Consider the following 27,843-nt stretch of genomic DNA (forward strand, 5'->3'; position numbering starts at 1 on the left):
CAGGAACAGTGCCTAGGCCCGACTGAAAAAAAAAATTCAGACTAGCACCCTCTCAACCTCACTGCCGCCGAGTTTCCCCAGGCTCTGCTCCTGCCCCTGTCCACCACCATAGCCACAGGGACCAGGTAAGACCAAGCCAACCCTGAAAGCATGGTGCAGTAGCTGGAGCCTGCAGTACTTGTCATGATCCTGACTTTCTTTTCTGCCAGTCCTGGTGCTGGGGACTTGGTCTGAGCACTGTCCCTGGCTTCTTTTTGCTCAAGGCTAGCACTCTACCGCTTTAGCCACAGAACCACTTGTGGCTTTTTCTGTGTATGTGGTGCTGAGGAATTGAACCCAGGGCTTCATGCATGCTAGGCAAGCACTCTACCACTAGGCCACATTCCCAGCCCTTCTATGTCTGGCTTTTTTGATGATTAATTGGAGATAAGAAAAGAATATCAAGGACTTTCCTGCCCAGGCTGGCTTTGAATCGCAATTTCCAGATCTGATCTCCATTGCCTGTATGGCTAGATTACGGGCATGAGCCTGGCTTGATTTTTTACCCAGGCACAACTTTTTTATTGACATATAAAGGGCTTAGAACATTGAATTGCTCACCAGCACCAGTTCACTGAGCAGTCACCATCCCAAGTTGGAGGAAATTTACTGTTACATTTGACCTCTAGGGCCTGACTTGCTGGACTGGGTGGGCAAGTTAAAGATTATTCCAAGCCAGTGCCTATGGGCTCATGCCTATAATCCTAGTGACTTATGGCTGCGATCAGGAGACTCGCAGTCAGCCTAAGTAGAAAAGTCCATGAGACTCCATTTCCAAAATAGCCAAAAAGCTAGACTGGAGGTGTAGCCCAAGTGGAGTGTGAAAACTTGAATTCAAACCTCCTTGACATACATTAAGATTGACTACAACAACAAACCAAATGCTGGTGGCTCTCACCTGTTTTCCTAGCAGCTACTTAAGAGGCTGAGATCTGAGCATGGAAGTTCAAAGTCAGCTCTGGCTCATCTTCAATTAACAAGCTCTACGGCCTGAATTCAAATCCCAGTTTTGGCATGCACACACTGACCAATGAACAGACATGCACATACACATACCACACACACACACCACACACACAGAAATTGAATAGAACTTTTCTTCAGTCTTTAGGTGGGGGGGGGGGGAACTCAAAAACCATCTGTTCATGGACCCCTGTGCAAAGGTGCAAAGCCAGCCCCTGCAGGAAAGGCCATGAGACTCTTAGCCCAACCTAAAGCCAGAAGTGGTGCTGTGGCTCAGTGGTAGAGCTCTAGCTTCGAGCCGAAGAGCTCAGGGATAATGTCCAGATCCAGAGTCCAAGCCCCACCACTACCAAAACAACAGTGACATCCCATGACCTTGGCAAGCTGAGCTATATAACCTGTGAGTTGGTAAATTTAACTTTTTTCTTTTGTCGGTCTTGGGGCTTTAACCACGGTTCCTCTTTCAGTTTTTGAGTGGAGATCTTGGTCTCACGAGGGCTTTCCAGCTGAGGCGGCTTTGACCCCCCAGTCCTCGGATCTCAGCCACAGGCGTGAGCCACTGGCCTCTGGCTCAAAAGACACCTCTGGCCTTCAAATGAGGGTGTCCTAGTCACTGCCAAATCCCAGCTCCGCCTGCTCTCCTGCCTGCCCAGGGCACAGAGCCAGGCCGGCACACAGGGCACACAGTAGGCGCTTTATTCAGCTCTGCGCATCAGATGCAGGGGGCGGGACTCCCCGGCGGGGTCTGGTCCCTCCTCGGCCTTGGCAGAGCCCAGTGGGGCTCACCTCCACGCCACGCGGGAGCGGGAGCTCTGCTGCTGGACCTGCGGGTGCCCTGGCCGCTCGCCGGCCCTTAGCCTCGGGGTCCCCACGGCCACCTCACCCGGCCACGCGCCCTCGGTGCGCCGGCACTGCGGGACGGGGCCTGGTTATCTGGCCACGGGGTCGGAGGTGACTCTGCAGCCCTGGAGCCCTATCGCTTCCTGCATCCCAGGCACTGGCCCGGCTGCGGCCTCTGCCCGGGGAGGGTGGACGACTAAAAGCGTCCACTTCTCCTCTAGGAAACCAGAGGAAGGGGGCTGGGGGGGGGCGAGCGGATGGCCGCGGCGTGGGAACCCCGATAGAGCAGAACCCCCCCGACTCCAGGCCGGAAGAGCCCAGTTCCTCCCCTCCACAATCCGCGCGGCCGCCCGGGAAGGGCGCGGCCCCTTTAAGAGCACGCGGCCCCGCCCGCCCCTCCGGGCCGGATCCGAATTCCAGGGGGGCGGGGCGAGACGCGGCGGCGGCGGCGGCGGCGGCGGCGGCGGCCGCGGGCGGCAGCGGCGGCCACGGCGCCGGGATCCACCGGGCTTCGGGGCGGCGTCTCTCTGCGGCGGCCCGGCCCGGCCTGGCTCCGGCCCGCCGGGGCGATGCTGCCCGGGGCCGCGGCGGGATGAGCCAGGTGAGCGCGGGGACCCCGGGGACCCCTGTCCGGCTCGCGCAGGGCCGTGGCCCGGCGGCGCCGTCCCGAAGGCTGTGTGACCTTGGGCGGCTCCGCACCGTCTCTGGGCCCGGCCCCGCGGCCCCGGAGCCCGGTGGGAGGAAGCCATTCTGCACCCCGGCCGTGCCCGCACCGGCCCGCGGCGCTGGGGAGGCTTCCCGGAGGAGGCGAGGCCTGGGCCCGGCGGACTGGGCTGAGGGATCCCCACCGAGGTCGGCCTCGCCCTCCGCGTCGCGAGCGCCCTCCCCCCAGCCCCCAGCCTCCGGAGCCTCAGTTTCCCCCATCCGTCCAGCGGAGATCGCCACGCGCCCGGCTCTGAGTACCGCCTTTCCACGGTTGTTCCCACGGAGCTTCTGCGGGGAAGGGGTGCGGGAGGAGCCGCCGGGGAGGTCTTGTGGGCGCGTGCGCCGGGCGGAGGCGCCCGATGGCCCTGCGCCCGTTCCACGGACGCGGGCACCGGAGCGCCCTGCGCCCTTCTGCCCCGGGCCCGGCCCCGGGGGGAGCTGGCGGTGGTGGGCACCTGCCGTGTCCTCACCGCCACCCCGCCTGTGTCCCCGCTTGCAGTGACTCGGCGGGCCCCGGGCATGGCGGACCCCGTGGCGGGCATCGAGGGCTCGGCAGCCAAGAGCGTGCGGCCGTTCCGCTCCAGCGAGGCCTACGTGGAGGCCATGAAGGAGGACCTGGCCGAGTGGCTCAATGCCTTGTACGGCCTGGGTCTGCCGGGCGGCGGAGATGGCTTCCTGACGGGCTTGGCCACAGGTACAACTCTGTGCCAACATGCCAACGCTGTCACCGAGGCCGCCCGGGCCTTAGCCGTCCCCCGCCCCGCCCGAGGTGTGGCCTTCCAGGCCCACAGCGTGGCTCCCGGCTCCTTCATGGCCCGGGACAACGTAGCCACCTTCATCGGCTGGTGTCGCACGGAACTGGGCGTGCCCGAGGTGCTCATGTTCGAGACCGAGGACCTCGTGCTGCGCAAGAACGAGAAGAGCGTGGTGCTGTGCCTGCTGGAGGTGGCCCGGCGCGGTGCCCGCCTCGGCCTGCTTGCCCCCCGCCTCGTGCAGTTTGAGCAAGAAATTGAGCAGGAGCTGCATGCTGCGCCCCCAGCCTGTGACAACTCTGCTGCTGGGGACAGTGTCATCGAGTCCATCGCTGCGCCCAAGGCCCCCATGCGGGGGCCCCGGATGACGCCCAGTGACCTGCGCAACCTCGATGAGCTGGTGAGTGATGGGGTCATCAGCCAGCCTCCAACCGCAGGCCAGGCAGGTGGACCAGAGGACACAGTCTGTCCCCACCGCCTGCCCCTGTACCTCCTGGGGTCCTGGGGTCTGCTCCATGGAAAGGGTGCATATGCTAAACGCCAAGGGTGTACCTGGCCTTGGGGAAAATGCTGGCCCAGAGAGGAGAATCTGGACTCTTGGCATAATTGTGGTCTCCTCTTTTCCATGCTAAACCTCCACTCAAGTCTGCCTATTTCCTTGATCTGGGGCCTCTTGACTTGGGCACCCTGCATGCTTTTGCAACCCTCATCTCAGGGCCGAATAAGTGCCATCGAGGCTGATGGGCAATGAGTGCCTGGAGCCCTCCACCCCCTCGCAAAAAGGAAGCAGAAGGCCTGCTGGGAGTTGCTAGAGAAGTTTGAGCTTAGTGCCTAGTCCCCAGTTGCCTCCTTTCCCAGGGCCTAGGCGTCCCTGCCACCCCCGCAGCTGTGCCAAGAGTTTCTTTCTTATCAGGAGCTGAGGACTAGGCTGTGCCTGCCCAGGAGGTGGGTAGCCGGATGGCTGTGGGAGAGCCCATGCCCCACCCCCAGCCTGGGTCTGGGTCGCTGGAGGCCCCACCTGCTCATTTCCTCCAGCGCCACTGGGTGAGGAGGCGGGCAGTGCCTCCCACATAGCCAGCCTGGCAACTCCAGCCTGAGGTGACATGTGTGCAGCTGTGTGCTCACCAGGCGGGTGGCCTGTGTGCCCCACCATTGACTGTGGTACCCTGCCAGGGATGCTCACTCAGCCAGTAGCATAGGCCCCCTGGATTTGTCCCCTTTGACCTGCCCCCTCCCAGCACCTGGCCTCTGTGGGCCTTGGCAAAGTGACACGGTGAAGGGGGAAGGGGGACCATGGTTCATTGGGGGCCCAGGCTCTAGCCTCATCTTATCCTGGCCAGCTTCGTGGACTCTGAGCCAAGAAGGGAAGAACTGGGGGGAGGGGGGGGACCCTGGAGGGGGAGAGCTGCCTAGTGAGACCTGTCTCCAAAAACACAAACAAGGAAAAGGAAGAAAAGCCGGTGGAAAAATTGCCCCCATGTCCAGGGCAGCACAGTGCCAGTTCTCCTCGGAAGAACTTCCTCCTGGCTCCAGAGCAGCTGACTGCCCCTGGGCTCCAGGGGAGGGGCCTGACCCTTGACCTGCAGCCTCTTCTCCCCGGTCTCAGGTGAGGGAGATCCTGGGTCGCTGCACCTGCCCGGACCAGTTTCCCATGATCAAGGTGTCGGAGGGCAAGTACCGCGTGGGAGACTCGAGCCTGCTCATCTTCGTGCGGGTGAGTGGTGCGGGTGAGGGGCGGGGCCGGCCGGCCCGCGGACGCGGACCCCGCCTTGACCCGCGCCCCCGCCCCACGCAGGTGCTGCGCAGCCACGTGATGGTGCGCGTGGGCGGCGGCTGGGACACGCTGGAGCACTACCTGGACAAGCACGACCCGTGCCGCTGCGCTTCCCTCGGTCAGAGCCGGGCCGGGCGGGCGGGCCGGGCGCGGGCTGCGCCCCCAGGCCCCGCCCCTCACGCCCCGCTTGCCCTCTCCCCACAGCCCACCGCCCTTCCCAGCCGCGGGCCCCAACCTTCTCCCCGCAGAGGGTGTCACCCAGCCCCAGCCCGAGCCCTGGCAGCCCCGTCCCCGGCGGCGAGCGTCGGAGCTCCCGGCCCGAAGTGACTCCCGTTAGTTTAAGAAGCACAAAGGAGGGGCCCGAGACCCCGCTCAGGTGAGACCCGGTGGGGCGGGGGAGGACGGGACGCGGGGGGGGGGGGGGGGTGGCGGGGGTGGCGGGAGGGACGCGGCCCGGACGGCCGCGCCAAGTGACTCACAGCTGGGAAAAGTTCCCGCGGGCGGGGGCGGGCCTGGCTCCCCGTCTCCATGGCAACCCCGCCAAACCAACAACACGGCCCGGGCGGGGCCTGAGCCTGGGCCGCGGCCAGTCCGACCCGGCTTCCTCCTGGCTCGCCCTCGGGGAAGGGGGGCGCGGCGGGGGGACCAGAGGCCTGCGGAAGGGGGCCCAGCGCCCAGCCGCCCTCACGCCTTCCTTCCGCTGCGTGACGGCCCCGAGTGGCCACAGGAAGCTGCTCCGAGGTCTCACTTCTCCCCGAAAGCCCTCGGGCCGGAGGCCCCCGTGCGGTTCCCAACACACTGCCCCCGTTGCGCGCCAGTGACGCTCCCCTCTTGTTCCCCATCCCCAGGATCCGAGATCCGCTGCCCTCCCTGCCCCGCTCCCGCCGCCACTCCGGGGACAGTGACTCCTCCGCTTCCTCAGCCCACAGCGGCCCCCTGGGCGCCCGCGGTGACGACGCGGGCGGCCCCCGTCGGGAGCGGCCCAGCCGGCGGCTGACCACCGGCACCCCGGCCTCCGCAAGACGGCCGCCCGTCCCCCGAAGCCAGTCCCGAGAGCGGCCGGACCGGGGGCGCTCCTGCGCGGCTCCGGGCGGCCGCGGGGCCCAGCTGTCGGCCCCCAGCCCCGCGCGGCGGGCCCGCAGCCAGAGCCGAGAAGACCAGGCCGCCGTGCTGCTCGTGCGCAGGGACCGGGACGGGCAGCACTCGTACCTGCCCCGGGGCCGGGGCGGCGGGGGCTCGGGCCGGCACACCCCGCAGACTCCGCGTGCCCGCAGCCCCGCAGCACCCCGGCCGCCCCGCCTCTCCAGCCCTGCGCCAGAGCCGGCTGCCACCCCAGCCAGCGTCTTCCGCACACCCTTGCAGCTTGACCCGCAGCAGGAGCAGCAGCTGTTCCAGCGCCTGGAAGAGGAATTCCTAGCCAACGCCCGCGCCCTGGAGGCTGCTGCCAGCAGGACCCCCACCGGACCCGCCCCTGACCCTGTTCGGGGCCCCGATCCTTCGGCACCAGATTCGGCCTACTGTTCGTCCAGCTCTTCTTCTTCTTCGCTCAGCATCCTGGTGGGCAAGTGTGGGCAAGCGGGGGACTCTGGCCGGACATCCAATGGGCTGCCTGGGCCCTGCAGCCAGGCCCTATCCAGCTCTTCCGACGAAGGCGGCCCATGCCTTGGCACAGGGGCGCCCCTAGATACACTTGGGAGCCCCTTGTCGGACCCAGAACGCACAAGGACCTGGGCACGGGGGCGGATGGACACGCAGCCAGATCGTAAACCCTCACGCATCCCCACGCCCCGGGGCCCCCGCCGCCCATCTGAACCCGCAGAGCTTAGGGCCTGGCAAGCCCTTCACTCTGTCACCCCAAGAGCTGAGCCAGATTCCTGAATGTGATGGACCAGTCCAGCTGCTCCCCAAACCCACTCGTTATTTTCCTTTGTGGCCTTAACCTGCCCTTTGCATCAGGGAACCCCCCTACGTTCCAGACCTCATGGGACCAGACCCCCTCGGGACCACGTGGCACAATGGGACCTCTGTTGTACATTCCGGTTGGGGGATCAGCATTGCTATTTAATTACTAATATTATTGAATGCCTTAGAGGAGGCCGCCGGCCCAGCCCGGTGTCCTGAGGACCTGTGGTTCAGCAGAGCCTCTGACAGTAAAGTTCTGCTCCAGTCACCTGTCTTTGTTTCTTGGAGACTCAACTTTTGAGCCATCGCAGCCCGTTTTGGCAACCCTCATTACAAGTTGGGATTCTGGTGTTAAATGCCAGGGAACCAGGCCTGGCACCCTCTGACCTTCTGGATCAAAGTGCCAGTTTCGAGTCAAACTCCAAGTGCTTAAACAATTTAAATTATTGTTTATTACCTCGTGAGAGGCGTGGCTTAAAAAATGCATCCAAAGAAGCTCCTGGAGCAGTCTGAGTGCTTGTAATCACATTCGTAGTCTCGTCTTTAACATCATCGGGGTAGCAACCAAATAAAGTCCCAGTGATCTTATCCAATGGGGCCTAGGTCTGGCCGGGTCCAATGAAGTTCAAAGAAAAGCCTGTTGCCTAGGAGACGGGGCGGGACTCTGACTGTCCAATAGGGGAGGAGGTTTCCCCGCCCGCTCACATGAGGCTGCAGCGCGCCGGATGCAGTGCCCCCTGCAGGCGCAGGGCCGGATGCGCAGGGCGCGCGCGCACCAGAGCGCAGCGCAGGAGCTCGCGGAAGAGACGTAGCACGTGCCAGTTGTACTTGGCGGAGCACTCGAGGTAGCCGCAGCGCCATCCCCGGCGCACCAGGGCGGCCAGCGCACGCCGAGGTCCGAAGCGTAGTCGCTGCCGGTCCCGCTTGTTGCCAACCACCAGGATGGGAGCCTCGGGTGCGCCCGCCGGCCTAGGTAGTGGCCAGGATAGGGGACCAGGCACGGGGCCGGGAACTCCGCCCCCACGAGTGTTTCCCCACGCAGACGCAGTCCCTACTACGCCAGAGACCCGCCCCCAATACACCAGTGCTGAGTGTGCCAAAGACTTCATCCAAACGGAGACCTTTCCGTGGGCAAAGGCCTGAGCCCCCCACCCCCACCCCACAGACCCAGCCAGCGACGGTGACAGCCCACGGCCCCCACCCAGACCGGAGCGCCCGCAGCCGCGCGCCCACCTGTTCTCCGCGATGCGCTGCCGCAGGGCCTTCACGTAATCGAAGCTGTCCGGGCTGCAGATATCGTAGACCAGCACGAAGGCGTCCGTGTCCTGCAGGCTCCAGTCCTTAGGGTCCTGGGGACGGAGGCCAGGGGATGCCGGAGCCTTCTTTCTCCCCCACCCCCTTTGAACTCTCTGCAGGCGTTTGACGCCAAACCCCACAGTCCGCCCTCAGGCCCCAGTCAACCTATAGCCGGTCTCCCCTAAGCTCCTCGAGGCCTCAACCTCATGGCCGCCAAGGTGAAAACACATTTCCACTCGTGCCTGTCATCCTCCAGCTCTCCTTCACCCCGGGGCCTCCCCTTGGCTTCTCTCACCCCAATCTTCCTCTTCCTCCTGCCAGTTTTTCCCCAGCCTAGCTCCCCCACCGCCGCCTCTGCGGGTCACTGCTGCCCTTCAGATGAACGGCCAAGCCCCCGGCCTCAGCCCACTGCCCGCAGCTGCGCACACGGACGCCTCCCAGAGCCCAGCACCTGCTGTTCTTCCCACCTAGAATGCTTTTAGCCATTTATTTTCACTTAAAACTCCACCTTTCTAGGTTCAGATCCAATGCCATCCCCTCCAGCCCAGTTTCTGCATCCTGCCTTGCCTTTTCCTCTAAGCATCTAGGACGGAGGTCCACCCCGAGCTTGGCACAGATCACTAGCCGAGTCTGCCCCAGGCTACAGGAATGCGAGACGATGCCCTTTTGACAAGTACACCTGTGTGTCTCGGCCCCGTTTCCCCCACTACAGCTCCGTCCAAGGTCGCAAACAACGTAGCGACGCACCCTCCGGGGTGCGGCACCGGTCTGGCCGGACCCCGATCCCGACCCACCAGCACCGGGGGCAGAGAAAAGCGAAGCACGCACGGGACCGGGCGGAATCGCCCTGTGTGGCGCCTCCAGGCCAGCAAGAGCGGACTCGGACCCGCGCCCAGCGGGAGCCCAGCCGGCGTCCATCTGGGCGGCCGGCGCTAGGGCGCCCCGGGCTGGCCGCGTGGGCGCGCACGTGGGCCGCGAGCGCACACCCTCGCCGCCCGGCCCCACCGTCCCGCTCCCCTGCCCAGCCCTGAGCCGCTACCTCATGGCCTCCGGGGCTGGGGCCCGGGCCAGCCACGTCCCCGTCCCGGATGCTCAGGTCGTAGACCGCGCCGTCGAGCAGCACCGCGGGCCGGTAGAGGTGGGGGCCGTCCGTGGGCCGGTGGCGCTCAGGATAGTCACCGAACAGGAACTGGCGGATGATGGCCGTCTTGCCCACTCCCGGGGCGCCGAGAACTGCCACCCGCAGGCTGCCCCCCATGGCCGGCCCGCGCTGCCGCGCCCCGCGCCCGGGAGCCTCATGGGCCGGTGCGGCGCCTCGTGCGCCCCGCCGCGCGCCCTGCCCGGTGCCCCCGGCCCCGCCGCGCTCCTCGTCGGCCCCCGCGACACCTGAGGCCGGAGGACGGGGCTGGCGGCGGCCGTGCAGCCGGTGGCGGACGCGCCAGCAGCTCGAGCCGGTGCGGACGCGGCGAGGCTCGGGGTGGGAGTAGAGAGCCGGCGCCGTGCGCAGACGCCGCCTCCGCCCGCAGCGCGGCCCCGAGCTCCGAGCTCCGAGCTCCGCGCGGCGCGGCCGGCGTCTCGGGCCTCCGTCCTTGTCCCGCCCCAGCCGGTGGCGCGAGTGAGAACGCGAGCGAGCAGGGCTCCGGGAGGGAGGCGGCGATGAGGTAACCGCCGCGCCCGCCTCCCTGGCCCCCTCCCGGGAAGGGAGCCCCGGCTGCCGCCCCCTCCGCGCCCAGCCACCAGCCGGCGCCCGGTGCCAGGCCGCCGGGCCCCATCAGGATTGCCTGTGTGACCTTGGCAGAGTCACCGCACCGCCCTGGGGCTCTGCCCGGCCTCCAGCACACACAGAGGCCTCTAGGGCCTTCCCGAAATGGCCTCTGAGAACCTACTAAGAGCCAGACCCTCCTCTAAGCGACCCCCGGCTTCACAGCCTTGAACCTTTAGCCACAGAGAGATGTGATTGCTCAGGAAGGAGGAAACTGAGGCAGGAGGGGCTGGGGCCAGCGCACGTGGAGCACAACAGCGTGGCTGCGATTTTCCTGCATCAACAAGCTAGAAGTGAATCAGTAGAGAAAAGAGCTAGGGACGGGCTGGCCCCGCCTCGGTCACTGTGCAGACCACTTTAAGGGCAGGAGTCTCTGCTTTAAGACTCTGGCACAGCGTCCAAACTCGACTCCCAGAGCCCAGATGCCTGGGCTCTGCAGCAGGCGGGAGCTCCTCCCCCATGGCTGGGAAAATCTGGATCTGCCCAACCCTCATGCTCTTGCTTTGGCCCTCTCCCCACTAAGTTGGGGCTCTCACACTTCTGGCATCCCCAAACATGGAGTGCACAGAAATCTCCATTTCTGCACTGATTAAAGGTTTTATTTATTAATCTCTTCAATGAATATTTCAAGCCTTATTGCTTGCCAGATACTGAGATGGCTTTCCTTTTCTTTCTCTCTCTCTCTCTCTCTCTCTTTTTTTTTTTTGCCAGTCCTGGGGCTTGAACTCAGGGCCTGAGCACTGTCCCTGGCTTCTTTGTGCTCAAGGCTAACCACTTGAGCCACAGCACCACTTGCAGGTTTTCTGAGTGGTTTACTGGAGATAAAAAGTCTCACAGACTTTTCTGCCTGGGCTGGCTTCTTGAACCACAATCCTCAGATCTCAACCTCCTGAGTAGTTAGGATTACAGACATGAGCCACCAGTGCCCCGCTCTCTGTCTATCTCTCTCTCTCTCTCTCTCTCTCTCTCTCTCTCTCTCTCTCTCTCTCTCTCTCTCTCTCTCTCTCTCTCTCTCTGTCTCATGTTCTTGCTTGGTAGTTTTGCTCAAGACTAGTATGCTACCATTTGAGCCACACCTCCACTTCTAACTTTTTGCTGGTTAGAGGTAAGAGTCTCATGGACTTTCCAGCCCAGGTTGGCTTCAAACCTAGATCCTCAGACCTTCCTGACTAGTTAGGATTACAGGCATGACCTACCCCAAACTCAGGGCCTGAGCTCTGACCCTGAGCAGCTTTTTGCTCAAGGTTAACGCTCTACCACTTGAGCCACAGCACCACTTCTGGCTTTTTATGAGTAGTTTATTAGAGATAAGAGTTTCACAGATTTTCCTTCCCTGGCTGGCTTTGAACTGTGATCCTCAGATCTCAGCCTCCTGAGTAGCTAAGATTACAGGTGTGAGCCACTAGTGCCTTGAAAGATAGATTTTGAAAGAGAGAAGAGGAGAGAAGAGAAGAGAAGGAAGGAAGAGGGAAAGGGAAGGAAAGAGAAAAATGAATTGTGTGCTGGTGGTTCATGCCTGTAGTCCCAGTGAGTCAGAAGGCTGAGATCTGAGGAATACAGTTCAAGGCCAGATGAACAGGGAAGGCCATGAACCTCTTACCTCCAGTGAACCATCAGAAAACCGAAGTGGGGCTGTGGCTCATGTGGTAGAGTGTTAGCCTTGAACAAAAGAACTCAGAGATAGCACCCAGGCCTGAGTTCAAGCAATCCCAGGAACAACAGAAAAAAAGAAAAAAAATGTTCCTTAGGAAGGAAGGTTTTAGAACCATCAAGGTCTAGGAACTACAAAAGTACAGACAACATCCTCATCCCAGCCTGGGGAAAATGAAGGAAGGACTAATTCTGCAATGGAAGACGCAGATTAAGCAATGAATCGGACATTTCTCCAAGACCGAGGCTGAACCAAGGACCTGAATCTGATTCCATTCCTCTCCTTAGACACTGGGGAACTCACAGTCTCCTCTTCAGATGTTTGAAGTCTTCACATTTAACGATAGGGGATGCCAGGCTTTGCTTTTCCTGACAATCACTTGATTTCCCCTCTTTCATATGAAATCTTTGGACTTGGGACATTTTGTGAGCTGGTTCTCTTCCTTCGGTGAACAAGGCAGGGAGGAAATCAAGTTAGCCCCCTTCCTCTGTTGGGGACACAGCAGGTTAGGGGGTGGATGTCAAGCTGGTCTTGCTTATGCCCCTCTCAGCTGCTAAGAGAAGCCTTCTTTGCTGACAGCGGCCTCTCCCAGGCAGGGCTGCATGCCAGGCCCCTCTGGGGCCCAGTACGGCTTGTCTGCATGTTCCTGGAAGTAGAAGTGCCCCCAGGTCCCCACAAAGTTCTGTGCACTCCATCCCTGGGGGAACTGTCACTAGTGTTGCTAACCTGCTCCCTCTGACCAGGAGAGCACTGGCTCCCACTACCTGTCCACTGAGGTTCAGAAGGAAGATGTTTAGCAGGAGGGAAGACTGGAACCCAGACCCCTGTGCCCTTGAGCCTGACTTACAGAGAAAAAACCAGCTTCACGGGCCCAGGGCCATGGGGCATCAGGAGGTGGTCAGCTGGAACCCATGGTCCTATCAGCTTGGGACTTTGTGGTGGCCCCATCACTCTTGGAGGTGAGCTGGGCTATGAAGTGGATGGCCCTGAGTTAGGCTTTCCAAAGACCAACCAGTTTGCACTGCCTGGGATGTAGATTCTCTTGTTGTAGGGTTCTCTTGTTGTTCCTCCTTCCTTCCCCCAAAGTATGGCTGTGGGCTGCTCCGTCACTCCTCTCCCTATTCCCCAGGGGGGTCTCCTGACCCCTCATATGTTCCCATCTAGAGTTTGGAGATAACCCACAAGACATACAAATCATCTCCCTAATGACAGCCAAGCTGATCACTTCTGTGCTTTGTGGCTTTTAAGGAATACAGACTCGCAGCCATTATAGGTCAGTCAGCCTGGACTGACTCAGGCCTGGGGGGCACCAGGTTTGGGTGACACCGAGGCTGAGCTCTGAGGGGTCAAGGCCCAGATAATGGAGCGGGCTGGAAGGCAGCTGAGCAGACCCAGGACCCATGCACAATTCTGCTTCCCACAGTTCACTGTAGCCATGGTGTGTTCCAGCTAGCCTGGCTTCAACATCCCAGACTGCATCAGCTCCCAGGAGGGAGCCTGGCTCTTGTGGTCAGCCATCTGAGCCACAACACTGACCATGAATTATGCTATCCTGCCATGAGCCATGGGTCCATGCCACTTGTCCTGGCAGCAACTCACCTCTCTGAGCTCTGAATGGGGGTCTGCCTGGATGTCTGGGACTATGTTGTCAACTGACCACTCGATGGTTCATCAGCCTCCAGGGAGCCAGGCTATGTCTCTCAGCTATCAGGACAGGACACGAGGGGGCACCTCGGGCCTCTGGTGGGACCTCTTGGGTTTGATCCTTCCTCCCAGGGCTGTGTCATCTCTGCAAGTTAGGAAAACTTTCTGAGACTCAGTTTCCTTCTCTGTAAAGTGGATGACGAGGTCCAGGCTTCAGAGAGTTGTGGGACATGGGAAGATGATGCAGTGACATGACATGATGAAATGATATGGAGGGAAGAACTGGAATAATAGGTTGGTGAGATCAAAATAAGTCTATCTGAGATGATTTCACTCCAAGGGGAGGGGTGCGCACACATGGGCAAGCGTGCTGCTGCCTCTGCCTCAAGATCTGTCAGCGAGGACCAGGAAGCCACACCTCACCATAGTTACCATAGTAACATGCACATCCAGCCCTCCAGCATGCTCACACCTATCACCACATAACCAACATACACCAGCTCCTTGGAGAAATGATTGCTGGTGTGGATGGGACAAATGTGAGATGAGCCTGGAGCAGCTTGGACTGTCAGAAGAAAGGAAGTGCAAAGGAGGAAAGAGGGAAGGAAGGAAAGAAAAGAAAAAAGAGGAGGGAGAAAGAAGGAAGGAGAGAATGAAGGAAAAAGATAAAAGAAAGGAAGAGAAAGAGGAGAGAAGAGGAAGAAAAAAAGAGAAGAGCCAGGCTCCGGTGATCCTAGCTACTCAGGAGGCTGAGATCTGAGGATTGTGATTCAAAGCTAGCCTGGGCAGGAAAGCCCCTAAGACTCTCATCTCCAATAAACTTCTCAGAAACAGCCAGAAGCGGCACTGTGGCTCAAGTGGTAGACTGCTACCCTTGAGCACAAAGAGGCTCAGGGACTGTGCCCAGGCCCTGAGTTCCAGCCCCAGGACTGGCAACAACAACAACCAAAACCCATAAGGAAAACCCTTTACAGTTACAATGAAAAGGCTTCTATTTTCATATTTGCTTATATATGTCTAATGGTATTATTTTTATTGTTACTGTTTTTGCAGCTGACAATGGAACCCAGGGCCTGAGCCATGCCAGCCAAGTGCTCCACCATTGAGCTACACCCTCAATCCCCCTTAAGGCCCCTATTGACATAGTACAAGGATGTCAGTTTTCCATATAAATATTTGGTGTGATCCAAATACAAATATGATCATTAAAAAAAGATACAATGTAGTTCTAAAGTTGAAACAACAAAGCAGGTACTTTTTGAAAAGGCAGAAGCCAATGAATAGTGAAATTCTTTGATACAGAGCAACACTCAAATATAGGTGGAAATTCAGTGTATGATAAAAATGGCCTGTAAAGTCTGGGGAAAGATGAATTATTCATAGATGCTGTAGAGGCAAAGAGGGAGCCAGCTGGGGGAAAGGGGAAGTTGGATTCCCACCTCATTCCTCCACACAGCCAGATGGAACAGAAGGGAAATGCAAACACCAAGATCAGACCAGTACTAGGAAGAAAAGATCAAAAGTAAATTACATAAAACCCAGTGTCAGCATGGTAAAGGAAAAAGCATAGCAAAATGGGAGAGCTAAAAAAAAACCCACAAAAAACCAGCAAGTGGATAAGAACCAGTAACTAGAGAAAAACAGGCAGAAATTATGGAGTTTGCTCACAAAAAAAAAGGTCCAATGGCTCTAAAACACATAGAAAGCAGAACATTTAAAACACTAAGGCTGGGTGTGGTGGTCCATCCCTGTAATTTTAGCACTGAGACTGAAACACAAGGATCTAGGTTCCAGGCTAGCTCACACGTGAACTCACATAGTGAGTGCAAACCAGCCGGGGCTTCTTCAGAAGGAGACCCTGCCTCAAAACTAAATAGCTGGGTGTGGTGGCTCATACCTGCAATCTTTGCTATGCAGGAGGAAAAGACTGAGCATATAATGATTAGAAGCCAGATTTTAAAACATTCATAATATCTCAACCAATAAAAAGGGTAGGCGTGGTGACACACTTGTCATCCCAACTACTCAAGAAGAGAAAATGAGTCTCATGGTTCAGGGCAGCCCAGGTAAGAAAAAGAAAAAAAAAAAAAGAAAAAAAAGAAAGAGACCTCCTCATTTGAGGCAAAAAAAAAAAAAGAAAAGAAGAAAAAGCAAAGGAGCTGGGCATGGCTCATCAGGAGTCTAGGTTCAGGTGCTGACACCTGTCTAGCCTATGTAAGGTCCTGAGTTCAAATCATAGTACCACCAAAAGTAAAATAAGCTGGGTACCAGTGGCTCAAGCCTGTAATTGGAGCTACTCGAAAAGGCTGACACTTGGAGGTTCATGGTTCAAAGTCTATAGAACTCCCATCTCCAATTAACCAGGAAAAAAAGTGGGGGGCTAGAAGTGTGGCTTAAATAGGTAGAGCATCAGATGCAGTGAAAACTGAGTGGGAGGCCCCCGGGTTCAGGTCCCAGTACCAGATGTGTGCTACCACACGACTAACTGCAATGGAAAACATCATCCTGGAGGGGTCATCCCACTTGTGTCTCTGAGCAGGGAGGACCTGGGAGACAGGAAGTGTCCATCCAATCCGCAGGGACTGGCCACAAGGCCATGCTCTGGAAATTACCAAGGTCTGTTGATTTGTACTGATAGGAGAGAGCTCCAGAAACGAGACTCCAGTAAGCACAGAAGTGTGTGCTGAGGGTACAGCATTATGCGTGGCTGCAGGCTCCAGGCCAGTACTTAGATCTGACAGACAGATATTAGTAAACAGCCACATGTTGGCTATCCCTAGGTGGGCTACCATTTGTTTAGTAAATACTTCCAGGCCTTGGTTTGGACATTCACATGGACTGTCCCTGACAGAAATCCCCAATCTAGCAATCTTTGTCTACTGAGAGGAAAATTAAGGACTGAGTGGGGGAAAAAGGTATATATGAAGGATCTTCCCCCCTTTCCTGAGTCACTTTCTCCTTAAAAACGAACATAAGCCACTAGTTGAGTGTGAGATGAGGCCAGGGTGCAGGTGCATGAAGAGCTGTCCACCTAGGATATCATGGGACCATTCAGAAAGGTGAATTTCCCAAGGGCTGTGTGTGTGTGTGTGTGTGGGGGGGGGTCCTGGGGTTTGAACTCAGAGCCTGAACACCTGTCCCTGAGCTTTTGTACTCAAGGCTAGCACTGTGGTACTGGACTTACAGCTCCACTTCTGGCTTGTTTGTTTTTAGTTAATTCGAGATAGTTTCCTGGTCTTTTCTGCCTGGGCTGGCTTTGAACTGTGACCTTCAGATCTCAGTTTCCTGAGTAGCTAGGATTACAGGCGTGAGCCACCGGCACCTGGCTAGAAAACATGTTTAGGAGCCAGTGCAGTTCTTCCCTGAGGGATGCGAAGGGCTGAAGAGGGAGTGAGTCCTGCCGGGTGGGATAGGGCAGCTAAGGGCATGGGCCTGTGGCCCTCGCAGCACTTCTGAAGGTCTGGGCACTTGTTTTCTGCTACAGTGGGGCGGCAAAGCCTATGTGAAGTGCAAAATGTCCTCCCATGTTTCCCACTGCATATTATCATTCTTTTTTTTTTTTTTTTGTGCCAGTCCTGGGGCTTGAACCCAGGGCCTGAGCACTGTCCCTGGCTTCCTTTTGCTCAAGGATAGCAGACTACCTCTTGAGCCACAGCACCACTTCTGGCTTTTTCTATCTATGTGGTGCTGAGGAATCAAACCCAGGGCTTCATGTATGCGAGGCAAGCACTCTACCACTAGGCCATATTCCCAGCCCTTACCATTCCTTTTTGCCAGTCATGGGGCTTGAACTTAGGGTCTGGGTGCTCTCCCTGAGCTTTACTGCTCAAGGCTAGCACTCTACCACTTTGAGACACAGCGCCACTTCTGTTTTCTGGTGGTCTACTGGAGATGAGTCTCTTGGACTTTCCTACCCAGGCTGGCTTTGCGGTGTACTCCTCAGACCTCAGCCTGTTGAGTAGCTAGGAATACAGGTGTGAGCCACCAGCCCCTGGGCTCCCTGTGCACAGTAAGCACCTGCCATATTTCCTGAGCACTATATGGGTGGGCAAGGGCACTGTGGGGGTTGTGCCCACTAGCATCTGAGGTATAGGCGCAGACGGTATCAGGAGGGCCGAGGTGCTCCATGACAGGCCAGCCTTGCTCAGCTCAGTGCAGTTTTGGGCCTCTGGCTGCCCTCTGTCCTCCAGTGGGGACGGCTGCCTCCTTCATTTCTCCTCCTCTGGCCCAGGTGGAGGGTGAGACCCTGGATGACCGGGGAGGTAACCGCAGCGCTCCTGGGTGCACGCATGGATGGCATCGGGTGAGGGGTGTTGGGTAACAGGCCCCGGGGGACACTCTCAAGGCTGCATCTCATCCTTGCTCCTTCGGCTGCTCCTGCCTGGGGCCTTTCTGGTGGCAGACTGCCAAGTGAGGTAAGAACCAGGGTTGTGTAAGCAAGGACCTCACTTGCTCCTGGCTGTGGCCTCTGGAGCAATACTGCAACCCCTGGGCCAGTGGTGGTGCCCAGCACCTCCCCCGGGCTTCCAGAAGCCTAGCTGGCAGCAGCACATCAGAAGGCAGGCTGCAGGGCTGAGCACAAATGGAGCAGGCAGTCTCTGGGCTTAAGGGGTGGTACCCTAATGCTCCACCCTCCCAAACAGGCTCAAGTCCCTCCCCACTCCCCAAACCCAGGGCTACGATGCAGACAGATGTTCTCTGGAGAGCCAGGCCAGTGCAAGGGATGCGGGTGTCCTTTGGAGTGGTTGTCCGCCCCTCACCTGAGGCACTCACTGCTCCCGGAGCCTCTGGGGCAGCAGGGAGCTGGGAGAATGAGCTGTGTCCGGGGCCAATGCAGGACATAGCTGGGCACACGGCTTCGGCCCAGAACTGCTCCCGGCCAGCTCAGGACCTGACACACTGGCCAGCGACACATGTGATGTCACCATTTTTATTCACTCCTTTTGAAAATAAAGAGTAAGCATACAATATATATGTTCTCTTTATATATATTAGATATGGAGCCACAGGGGGCAGTCTCCATCCCTGGCCCCTCAGGGGCCACCTCAGCCTTGACATTTGTGGAGGGAAAGAGGCGTCTATGACTGCCAAAGCAGAATCTTTATTATTGAACAGCAGTGTCAGGAGGCCCTAAAGCACTGTCAGGCAGATGGGCTGGGGGCTCCTTACTGGCTGCCGCCTCATCCTTGCCTGGTCTCACGGAGGGCACACCAAGGAATGTCCTGGAGGCAGTGGCCTTCCTTGGGGCAGGCGGGCTAGCATGGCTGCTGGGGAGTGAGGCTGAGGCAGGGCTCAGCTACAGTGTGGTTGTGACCATGCAGGCGGTCGCAGGACAGCAGCTGGTAGGTGCTGGTGGATGGTGCAGGCCCAGGGTCCCCTCGTTCAGCTCTGTTCCTGCCACCACTGTTGACTCCTGGACTTAGACCCTGGGAAGCAGCTCAATTACCCAGGGCCCTTCCCCCACACCAGGACAGGGTGAAGCTAGGAACCTGAGGAGTGTCCTGTGCCCACCCATCATGAGGACCCTGAGACCTGCTGCCCAGCTTCTGCCCTGGCTGTTTCCTTTGTCCCCTCTTCACCTGACTAATATCATAGTGATGGAAGAGGGGCCACTGGAAACAGGGTATGCTGGGATTTCACCCCAGAAGGGGGACCACCTGTGCCCAGGACTCTGGTGTGCCTGCTGTCAGGACCAGGGAGGCTCCCTCCTGTGGCTAGGAGCCCTTCGCACAGGAAGGCAGCGCTGCCACCCCCCAGGGACTGCATAGGGCTGGCTGAGGCTCAGTTCTTGAGGATGGTCTCGTAGGCCTGGAACACATGCTGGGATACCTCGGGTGCTCGGCACTTCAGGGACAGCTGCAGAGGGAGAAAGCAGAGGAGCTCATCCCTGGAGCTCCTCCTCAAGAAAGAATGCAGGGAGGAGGGGGAGGCGAGGGCATGGGATGGAAGAGTGTGCATGCACACGTGGCAGGGTGGCAGCTGTGGCTAGGGCAGATGTGAGGGAAAGCAGAGGGGGTGGTCGTTGCAACCAGCCAGGTGGGGACCAAACATACTTGCAGCCCACACATCTGCTGTCATTCTTACCACCAGAGCCCCACCAGCAGGCCGTGACTCACAGGCTTGAGGCTGCCAGGCGTGCCCAGCCCCCACCCTGCTGGTTGCAGCCCTGCCCCCCAGAGGTCTGAGAGCCTCAGGACCACGCCTGATGGACCATCCTGAGGGGGCGTTGCTGGGGAGGGGGCACCTCCCGGCGGTGGGGGCAGCGTGGGATGGCAGGGTTCCCTGGCTTTTTTCCTGGTTTCCTGCCTGGGAAGCAGGTTCATGAGACTGAGGTCTGAGCCTTGAGATCCAGGCAGAGGGCGGAGAGGTCAGCCTCCCCTTCCCCTGGCAACACTGGCTGGCTGCAGTCAGGGAGCAGGGCAGGCAGCTGCACAGTGTGTGTGGGGTGGATGGAGAGCAGCAGGGTATCAGCAGCCTGCATGCACATTTTCCCAGCTTTGGGAGCAAAAAGAGGCAAGGCCAAGAGAAAGGGCATAAGCAGAGGATCTCAGGTGCACAGGGCCAGGCCAGAGGACGGACAGCGCATGCACAGTAAGGCTGTGGAGGACGGAGAGGAGGAGGAAGAAAAAGGCAGTCTGCTAACCTCCAAGTCCTGCACCACGGATGCCAGTGGGAAGGTGGACATGCAGCAACCAAACAGGGAAACAAATTATCACCAACAAAGCCATGGCCGCAGCCCTGCCCACCAGCCACAGCCACCAGCAGGACTCAGGTGGTGTCCAAGGGCCATGTCTGCTAGATTCAGGGGGACGGGAAGAGGTGAAGCTGGGCTCCCTGGGCCCAGGAACAGCAGTGTGGCCTCCTGGATGACCAAGCACCCCCAGAAGCGGTGTCAAGGCCAGAAAGTGTGGGCTGCTAGGAACCAGTTTCCCCTGATTGGGTACAGGAGGGCTTGTGCCCAGCAATGTCACTTCCCAGTTGAGGGAACCCTGATGTCCTATCAGGGGAATGTGATGAGTTTAAAGTTTCTAGAAAGGTTTCTATCAGGGACAGACTGACTCCCATTCATCCTGGTTTTGAAGGGTCCCTTGGTACACTGGCCCCCACCCAAGCCCCTTGCTGGCCTGGGAGCTGCCAAGACTGGGGGTGGGTACCAGGATGCTCACCGTGAAGCTAGGGTTGCCAGGCTGGACCCGCAGCTCTGCCAGCACCCAGATGCCATTGGTGAGCTTCAGGGACTGGTAGAGCATGTCCTGGCCCTCCACGTTCCTCTTGGCAACGGTGAAGATGTTGCTGCTCTGCAGCTTGCTACTTGCAGTCTCTGTGGAATCAGATGGCCTGGGGTCAGAGGGGTAGCAAGCGAAGGCCAGCATGGACCACAGCACTGGGCTCAGGGCTAGGGGCTCTCACCAGCGTTGAGGGGACAGTCTCTGATCTGGAACTGGGCTTCATTCTCATTGGGAATGTCCTTCCACGTGGCCAGAAACATCTGCCGGTCTGCAGGGTAAGTGGGGTTGGGTAAGTGGCAGCCCCTCCATGGCACGTGGGAGGAAAGAGGCCTGGTCTCCAGTGCTACCTGGAAGCTGAGTGGGAAATTGCTACTCCCCAGCCCCTCCTACTCCCCCTGAGCAAACCCTCAGCTGGCTCTCCTTTCATCCCTGCCCCTCTTCCTCCGCTGGCCCTGCAAAGCCATTCATCAGTCAGTCACAGCCTGCCTCACAGGCCTCTGGTGGGGAAACACCTGTTCCATGCTGTTGCGAGCCAAGCCCTCCGCTGCCTTCTTGGAACACAGAGACGGGCACTAGGAATGACCAGATTATCTGCGGCCTGTGGGACACGCTGAGGGTAAGTGGCAGTGCCCATCAGTGAGATGACTCACCCATCTTCCCATCCTCTACAAAGAGGACATGCAGGGGATACAAGGTGCTGAAGTAGAAGACATCGATGTTGTTCTTCACAGCCACCTAAGCATGGGGAGGGGAAGGGAGGGCAGGGAAGGGGGCAGTCAGCCTCTGAGGGGCCACACCATGCCTCCTGAGCTGGGACCACCTCTAAAGGCCTGGGAAAGGAGTCCCCAGCAGGATCTCTCACATGACCCTCCCCTGTAGCCACACCTCTGCACTCCCTCTGACCCGGGCCTCCTGACATGTCGGTAGGTGAGAGCATGACTCCATAGACCAGCCCCTTGCTAGCACAAGCTGGGGGCTGTAGGATGGTAGTGCCTGGCCCTGTGGGGACACACCTGGAGGTTGTTCAGAGGCTCCATCTTCATGACTGAGCCCACTGTATTAAGAGGCAGGGAAATCTCCACGGTCTGGTTGGGGCTGAGAGGCGCGTGCACCTGGAGTGGGGCGGCGGGGGCCAGGCCAAAGCTGGGAAAAGAGAAGCCCCCACAGGGGTAGCAAGTGCTGACACAGGACAGGTGGAGTCCAGCAGGGGTGGTGGTGAGCATGGAGAGCCTCCATTGAGTGGGTCTCATACAAGCTCTTGACCACGTGTCTCTTAATGGTATTCAGACAGGAGGCAAAAGCCTGGGGAGATGGCTGCTCTGCCTCACCTAACTGTAAGCCAAAGTAGTTCTCTGCTCTTCTCTGGGCCACCCTGCCTGCTCTCAGGAAGCTCTATGCAACACCAAGGGCCTGGACTATACTTTTCTTCTAACCTGAAAACCCAGGTCCATCTCCCTCCCCTCCCTTCCCAAGAGGTTTGATGGCTTTAAGCAAAAGCCAGATTTCACCACGAGGCCACAGAAACTCAGAAAAGCCCTGCTCCTTGGTAAAGGAACATGTAGGCAATCTAGGACAATCCCCTTCCAATCACAGGCTCTTGGGAGTAAGACCCAATATGTGAATGGGGACCTGACTGGGTGCTCAGCATGGCCAGCCAGGCATAGGTAGTATAACAATTTCTATCTTCATAAACAGACAAATTTGATGAGCAGTGGCTCGCACCTGTAATCTTAGCTACTCTGGAGGGTGAGAACAGGATTGTGGTTCAAGCCAGCCAGGGCAGAAGAGTTTACGAGATTCCCTTCTAAAATCACTGGTGGGTGTGGTGGTAAGAGCCTGCCAGCTTAGCTTTGTGGGAAGTTGGGAATGGAAGATAGCAGTTATAGGCCATCTTAGGCAGAAAAGTCAGCAGACTCTGTTGATGGAAGAGGCTGAATATGATACTGCATGCTTGACATCTCAATAAGTCCAGGCTGGTTCAGATATAAATGCGAGTAAGACCCTATATAAAAATGATGAAAGCAAAATGGCATGGGTACATGGTTCAAACAGAGTGCTCTGCAAGGCTATGAATTCAACCCCAATAACTGACAAAAAGAAAAAAACAAAGAGAATAAAAGGAGGGGGGCATATGTCATCCCATCTTCCTGACAGGGAAAAGGAGCCGAGCTTTGGTGAGGGTTGGCTCATGCCCAGGCCCTGCAGGATTTGTCTTTCTGATTCTGCTGATAACAACTCAAAGTGCCTGACCTCACTGTGCTCTACCCATAGGGCCAGTTGGACCCGCCCGGAACACAGTGGAAGATGATGTGGGGGAAACTTTGGGCCTGTGTGGTGGCACTCCACACTCCAATCTTTTCTGGGAGCTTCCATCACTGCCTCTGGATGATTCTGGGCCTAGGTATCATTACTGATTACAAGGGAGGAATGGTACCAACTTTATAGGGCCGTCAGATGGCTGGGAAAACACTCCAAAAGCCCTTGGCACAGGATCTGCAACCCAAGAAGGACTCAGTGCACGGTGGGTTGTTAGGAGTGATCGTCAGGACCATCCCTAGTGGCTTGGAATGTATCTGTGGCTTTTGTCCTCTAGAGGGGCAGTGGCAGAGCTGACCAGCTCCCTTGACCTACCCAAGGCTTTCTGAGGAAGCAGCCCCTTCAGTCAACTTCTTAGAGGCTCAGTTTGCTCATCACTAGAGCCGCTCAGGAAGAAGAATCATCAGGAGGGGCTGCTCTGGTTTCTGAAGAGCCCTGGACTAGTAGGCCCAATCCAGCATGGTTCCAGGAAGTACAATTTCCCACAGTGTAGGGGCATGAGGGATGAGAAATTTGGAGTAGTTCCCATTCATCCCCAGATGCCCTGTCTGAACATCATTTGCCACCGGGGGAAGGCTGGCAGGCAGCTCTGTGGAGTGACTCAGCCCAGGAGAGGAGGCCTGAGTTTCTGTCATGGTGGGACAAGAGTCCTAAAAATGTGGGGTGCTTCCAAAGATGGCTGCCAGCCTGAAGCAAGTGCAGGAAGGCAAAACTCAGGGCATATACCCAATCTGCCTGGGGCTTTGGAGTCCACATAAATATGTCACTAGGGGAATCTGTACTTTTTTTTTTTTTTTTAACCAGTCCTGGGGCTTGAACTTAGGGTCTGAGCACTGTCCTTGGCTTCCTTTTGCTCAAGGCTAGCACTCTACCACTTGAGCCACAATGCCACTTCTGGCTTTTTCTGTGCATGTGGTGCTGAGGAATCGAACCCAGGGCTTCATGCATGCTAGGCAAGCACTCTACTACTAAGCCACATTCCGTGCAGAGTTCAGGCCCTCAGGTGCCTGCAGACCCAAGAGGCACTCTCAGTGGCTAGCCCCCAAGCTCACCTGTTGCGGTTGAACTGGATGGCAAAGTCTGTCATGACTTGCAGGGCCTTGTTGGTCAGCTGCAGGTCCATAGAGATGGAGCCTACTTGGCGGGTGAAGGTGCCTGAGATCTCCAGCCCTTTGGCCTTCATGGCAGGGAGCCAGACCTGAAGGGAAGAAGGTGAGAAAGGCCTGGCGTGTGTCTTACCTACTCCAAACCCAACAGCTCCTGAGGGTGGAGTGGGGGTGCCCTTCCTTTCTCTCCTAAAATGGCCTTCCAGATTCACCATTAGGGAATGCATCACAGGATGATGAGGACTCATGGTTCACAGCCCCAGCATGGGTACATATTAGAATGGCAGGAGTAAGGGGGTATGTGGTGTGCTCAAGGGCTGCTCAGTATGCAGAGGTTAGAGAGGGTAATGCTGAGGAAGGCGATCAGACAGGCGAGCCCTGCCAGCCTCCTGACAAGCCAAGGACAGAGCGGAGTGTCTTGCACCCATCCTGGCCTCCGGCCAGAGTCTGATGCCTCCTTGCTGTCCTCTCTTGCAGGAGACAGGCTGGCCCCTCATTACAGAAACTAGTGTGACCAAGGACAGTCCTAAGAGGACCTCCCATCTGGCCTTCAGTATCTTGGCTGCTCTTGTTAAGTCTCAGCTCAAGAGCCAGCTCATCTGACACCCAAAGCTGTCAGAGCAGATACACATGAGCCTGTGTTTCCCTCTCCTTGCTCCTAGGGGGTTCTCTGAAAGAGGGGCTCTGCTTTTCTAACTTTCAGTCTGTGATCAGAGTCTGGTATGGCCAGAATGCAAGGGGTGTTTATAGAACCATCATCAATAGGAAGCAGGCCTGCAAGGAAGGGCATCTGCTGGTGCTGCCCTGTGGACATACAGATGTGTCTCAGGCCATTGATTTCCTCTGACCAGCTCACCACCCCATAAGCATCAAAACAGTCTAGTCCCACCTGACAGCTTCTGCAAATATTCCAGGCTGCAGCCACACAGAACAAGTCCTGTTTCCCCCAGGACCCCCTTGGCCCCTCTCTCTCCACAGACACCACCATCAGACTCCACAGGTAAGACAGCTCCGCCCCATTCCCCTCCTTGCTTTCCACAGCAGCCAGTCAGCTTGTAGAATGTCAAGGTGATCATGGCCCTTCGCCTAGCAATGGCCTCCACAGCCTGGGGCTGATCCAGGCTCTGCTTGCCCTCATGCCCACTTTTCCCTCTGTTGGCAGGCCTTTCTTCACCCTCTTACTTGGATGACTCTTGGCAGTGACCTGGACAGAAACCACCGAGTTCTCAGCTGTGAGAGGGCAGGTATAGTACTATGAAGGCCGTGGAGTCCAGCCTCAGCCGGCTGACCACTGCCCTGAGCCTGAACCATCAGCTTCCTCCTATTCCGGACTGGTGACTGGCCCCATCACCAGTGCATGCCCTTGCTCACTGATGGAGCAGTCTTGTTGTTCTTGTCACTGTGGCTGGGCAATGGTGGCTCATGCCTGTAATCCTAGCTACTCAGGGAGCTGAGATCTGAGGATCCAGTTTGCAGCCAGCACAGGCAGGAAAGTCCAAGAGATTCGTTTTTTGTTTTTGTTGCCAGTCCTGGGTCGTGGATTCAGGGCCTGAGCACTGTCACTGGCTTCTTTCTACCTCTTGAGCCACAGAGCCACTTCTGGCTTTTTTCTACGTATGTGGTGCTGAGGAATCGAACCCAGGGCCTCAAGTATACGAGGTGAGCACTTTTCCACTAGGCCATATTTCCAGCCCCTCCAAGAGATTCTTATTTACCAGCAAAAAGCCATAAGTGGAGCTGTGGCTTCTTAAATGGCAGAGCATTAGCCTTAAGTGAAAAAGCTAAAGGACAGTGCCTAGGCCCTGAGTTCAAGCACAGTACTGGCACACACAAAGAATCTAGCTAGAGGCCTGGCTCAAGAGTCTGCTGTATCTGGAGAGCAGAGGCTCAGGGAGCTCTGTGAGCCTTGCTGGGTCTTTTCCTTACTAATCTGTGGTCTAGCTAGAGCCTGAGAGTCGTGTTGTCCTTGGGACAGAATGAGTACTTGTAGGCATCTCTAGGTGGCAAATAGGGGCCATTACAATGCTTAGGTTGGAGACAGGAATGCTGGGCCTTTTTGTCATGGGGATGATGGGGTCTTTTCTACATGGCTTATCTATAGACAGACAATACACATGTATACCTTGAAGTTTCAAGAATCGTGACTCTGGGGCGGGGGTGTGTGTGAGGGGGCAATCTGTCATGCTCAGACCTTTTCCAGGACTTGGTAACCTCTTTGAAAACTAATGGTACACTACTGTGGTTCCGGAGCTGCTGACACCACCTGTGGCTGCTGCAGCCAGGTGGCAATGTCCACATTTCTTCTGGGGCAGGTGGGTGGGCCAGTGTTACAGCATTGAAACCCGTACTCTTCCCTTCCTTCGGTGCTCTTCACGTAGTGATGGCCCAGATTCTTTTTGGATTCCTATGTATAAGCAGATGGTAATCTACAAGTTTCCTTTAGGGATAGGAAGGGAGAACTGTCCTCAATGAGTGAGGCACTGGGACTGATGGGCACAAGTGCCCTGAGAAGACTGCTTCTCTTCCTCTAAGATTGGCCACAGGCTGTTATCCAGGCTGGAACATCATCCTGCTTTTGCTCAGCTAAGCTGATTGTCCTGCAGGCTGGGCTTAGTGAGCCTCTGCTGGAATGCTTTCCCTTACACCTCAGTCCCATCCAGCAACATGCCTAGCTTTCTCATCAGCACTGGCTTGGCTGATTCCCCCACATGCACCACTGAAGAGGCCCCTAAACCAGTCTATGACTTCTTCCACAGCTTCTGCCACAAGAGAAGGCAAGGTACTTACTGCTTTGGGGGCCACATAGGAGCCTGACAGGGTGCCTACGCCACTGGTCAAGTCAAACAGGTCACTTAGGCCACTGCCAATGGGGGCACCTACTCTGGCAGGTACTGCTGCTGCTGGAGGTGCCCCAAAGTTGTTGTCCCCAATCTGGAAAGAAGAAGGAGAAACAGAAACATCAGGGTATGAGGAGTAGTAGCGGATACTCTCTTTAGAAAATGAGGCAAGAGGGGCAGCCCTCACATGTGCTCTGCATTTCTATGTTGTAGACACAAGGAGCGAGGTAGGTGGAGAAGAGGCCCAGTCCCATGAGCCTTGAACCTCAGGAAGTGACCCCTGGCAAGGGACTCAGCCCGTAGCTGAAAGGGGAATCTGAGACATTCGGCTGGGTGGGAGGTGCTAAGCACAGGCACTCTCCTCTGAGAGAGGGGTTGTAGGATGAATGTCAGCAACCCTCAGGATGACAAGGCAGCATGTCATGGGTGGAGAAGACATAGTGAAAAATTCACAGTATGAGGTCAGTGGCAACTGGATGCCGGGAGGTTAAAGCTTGGGCTACTAGAGGCAAGCATTCTTGCCACAGGCCATATTCCCAGCCTGGCTACTAGAACTTGAGCACAGGCCCCAGCTCACAGGGAGGGGCTGCTATGATACTGCCCATCCCTGACGAAGCTGGGTCCATGCTTCTAGAAGAAGCAGGTACAAGAGCTGGAGGACAGAGATGAACCATACCCCTTCAGGGTCATCCCCCATCTCCAAGCAGAAGCAGGGAGGTGAAGAGAACAGGCAGCAACATGCAGAGAGAAAAACCATCAAAGACGACATACAGAGACAAGAGAGAAAAAGAGGGAGATTAGTTAGCTGCAGCTCCAGCAGAGAAGTGTATGGTCATTACTCCCATGGCCACACCCACCACCATCACATCCTATACAACAGCCCTTCCTATCTTTGCCTCCTGGCACTGACTGCCAGATTCTTGTCCAGTGCAGCCTGGGCTTCTGAGAGAGGCAGGGCTAAAGAAAGGTCACCTAACTCCCACCAACTACCTGATAACACCTAGGAAACCCTGGCTCCAGCTCACCA

General features: G+C 57.3%; 3 protein-coding genes and 1 non-coding gene across 9 annotated transcripts in view; 1 reads left to right on the forward strand and 3 right to left on the reverse strand.

The window, feature by feature from the left end:
* Nucleotides 1-2,386: 2,386 nt before the first annotated feature.
* Nucleotides 2,387-7,249, forward strand: Gas2l1 (growth arrest specific 2 like 1). 2 transcript variants are annotated; one of them, XM_048343246.1, is made up of 6 exons: nt 2,387-2,443; nt 3,047-3,699; nt 4,906-5,013; nt 5,095-5,191; nt 5,278-5,449; nt 5,922-7,249. In XM_048343246.1, exons 2-6 carry the CDS (start codon nt 3,067-3,069, stop codon nt 6,949-6,951), a joined length of 2,040 nt encoding a protein of 679 aa, XP_048199203.1. In that variant the 5' UTR covers nt 2,387-2,443; nt 3,047-3,066; the 3' UTR covers nt 6,952-7,249. The 2 variants fall into 2 exon arrangements, with proteins under 2 accessions (XP_048199203.1, XP_048199204.1); XM_048343247.1 differs by having other exon boundaries at nt 5,996-6,150.
* A 181-nt stretch (nt 7,250-7,430) lies between these two features.
* Rasl10a (RAS like family 10 member A) lies at nt 7,431-9,982 on the reverse strand. Its single transcript, XM_048343248.1, has 3 exons — nt 9,311-9,982; nt 8,209-8,324; nt 7,431-7,944 (listed from the first exon to the last, which is right to left on the reverse strand). Exons 1-3 carry the CDS (start codon nt 9,527-9,529, stop codon nt 7,677-7,679), a joined length of 603 nt encoding a protein of 200 aa, XP_048199205.1. The 5' UTR covers nt 9,530-9,982; the 3' UTR covers nt 7,431-7,676.
* An 8,262-nt stretch (nt 9,983-18,244) lies between these two features.
* Ap1b1 (adaptor related protein complex 1 subunit beta 1) overlaps nt 18,245-27,843 on the reverse strand; it is a 53,812-nt gene continuing 44,213 nt past the window's right edge. For 4 of the 5 annotated variants that reach the window (XM_048343249.1, XM_048343251.1, XM_048343250.1 and 1 more), the window contains exons 15-22: nt 26,767-26,910; nt 23,926-24,071; nt 21,571-21,700; nt 21,208-21,292; nt 20,739-20,825; nt 20,495-20,649; nt 19,972-19,980; nt 18,245-19,184 (exon numbers count right to left, since the gene is read on the reverse strand). In XM_048343249.1, the coding sequence (XP_048199206.1) occupies nt 19,110-19,184; nt 19,972-19,980; nt 20,495-20,649; nt 20,739-20,825; nt 21,208-21,292; nt 21,571-21,700; nt 23,926-24,071; nt 26,767-26,910 (831 nt within the window). In that variant the 3' untranslated portion in view covers nt 18,245-19,109. The remainder of the gene's footprint in view (nt 19,185-19,971; nt 19,981-20,494; nt 20,650-20,738; nt 20,826-21,207; nt 21,293-21,570; nt 21,701-23,925; nt 24,072-26,766; nt 26,911-27,843) is intronic. The other variant, XM_048343253.1, reaches the window with a different exon arrangement.
* LOC125349815 lies at nt 23,201-23,297 on the reverse strand. Its single transcript, XR_007210618.1, has one exon. It is a non-coding gene; the product is annotated as a small nucleolar RNA SNORD125 (small nucleolar RNA).

The sequence above is a fragment of the Perognathus longimembris genome, chromosome 3 (assembly GCF_023159225.1).
Source record: "Perognathus longimembris pacificus isolate PPM17 chromosome 3, ASM2315922v1, whole genome shotgun sequence".
NCBI classification, from domain to species: Eukaryota; Metazoa; Chordata; class Mammalia; order Rodentia; family Heteromyidae; genus Perognathus; species Perognathus longimembris.

Bases quoted from the DNA above. Each gene is read 5' to 3' on its own strand.
- Gas2l1 (XM_048343246.1), top strand. From the start codon at position 3,067: ATGGCGGACCCCGTGGCGGGCATCGAGGGCTCGGCAGCCAAGAGCGTG. The intron at 5,014-5,094 runs GTGAGTGGTGCG...CGCCCCACGCAG, and splicing joins GCCTGCTCATCTTCGTGCGG to GTGCTGCGCAGCCACGTGAT. The intron at 5,450-5,921 runs GTGAGACCCGGT...CCCCATCCCCAG, and splicing joins GGGCCCGAGACCCCGCTCAG to GATCCGAGATCCGCTGCCCT.
- Rasl10a (XM_048343248.1), bottom strand. From the start codon at position 9,529: ATGGGGGGCAGCCTGCGGGTGGCAGTTCTCGGCGCCCCGGGAGTGGGC. The intron at 8,325-9,310 runs GTAGCGGCTCAG...CTCCGTCCCCAG, and splicing joins CCAGCCCCGGAGGCCATGAG to GACCCTAAGGACTGGAGCCT. The intron at 7,945-8,208 runs GTGGGCGCGCGG...GCCACTACCTAG, and splicing joins CAGCGCATCGCGGAGAACAG to GCCGGCGGGCGCACCCGAGG.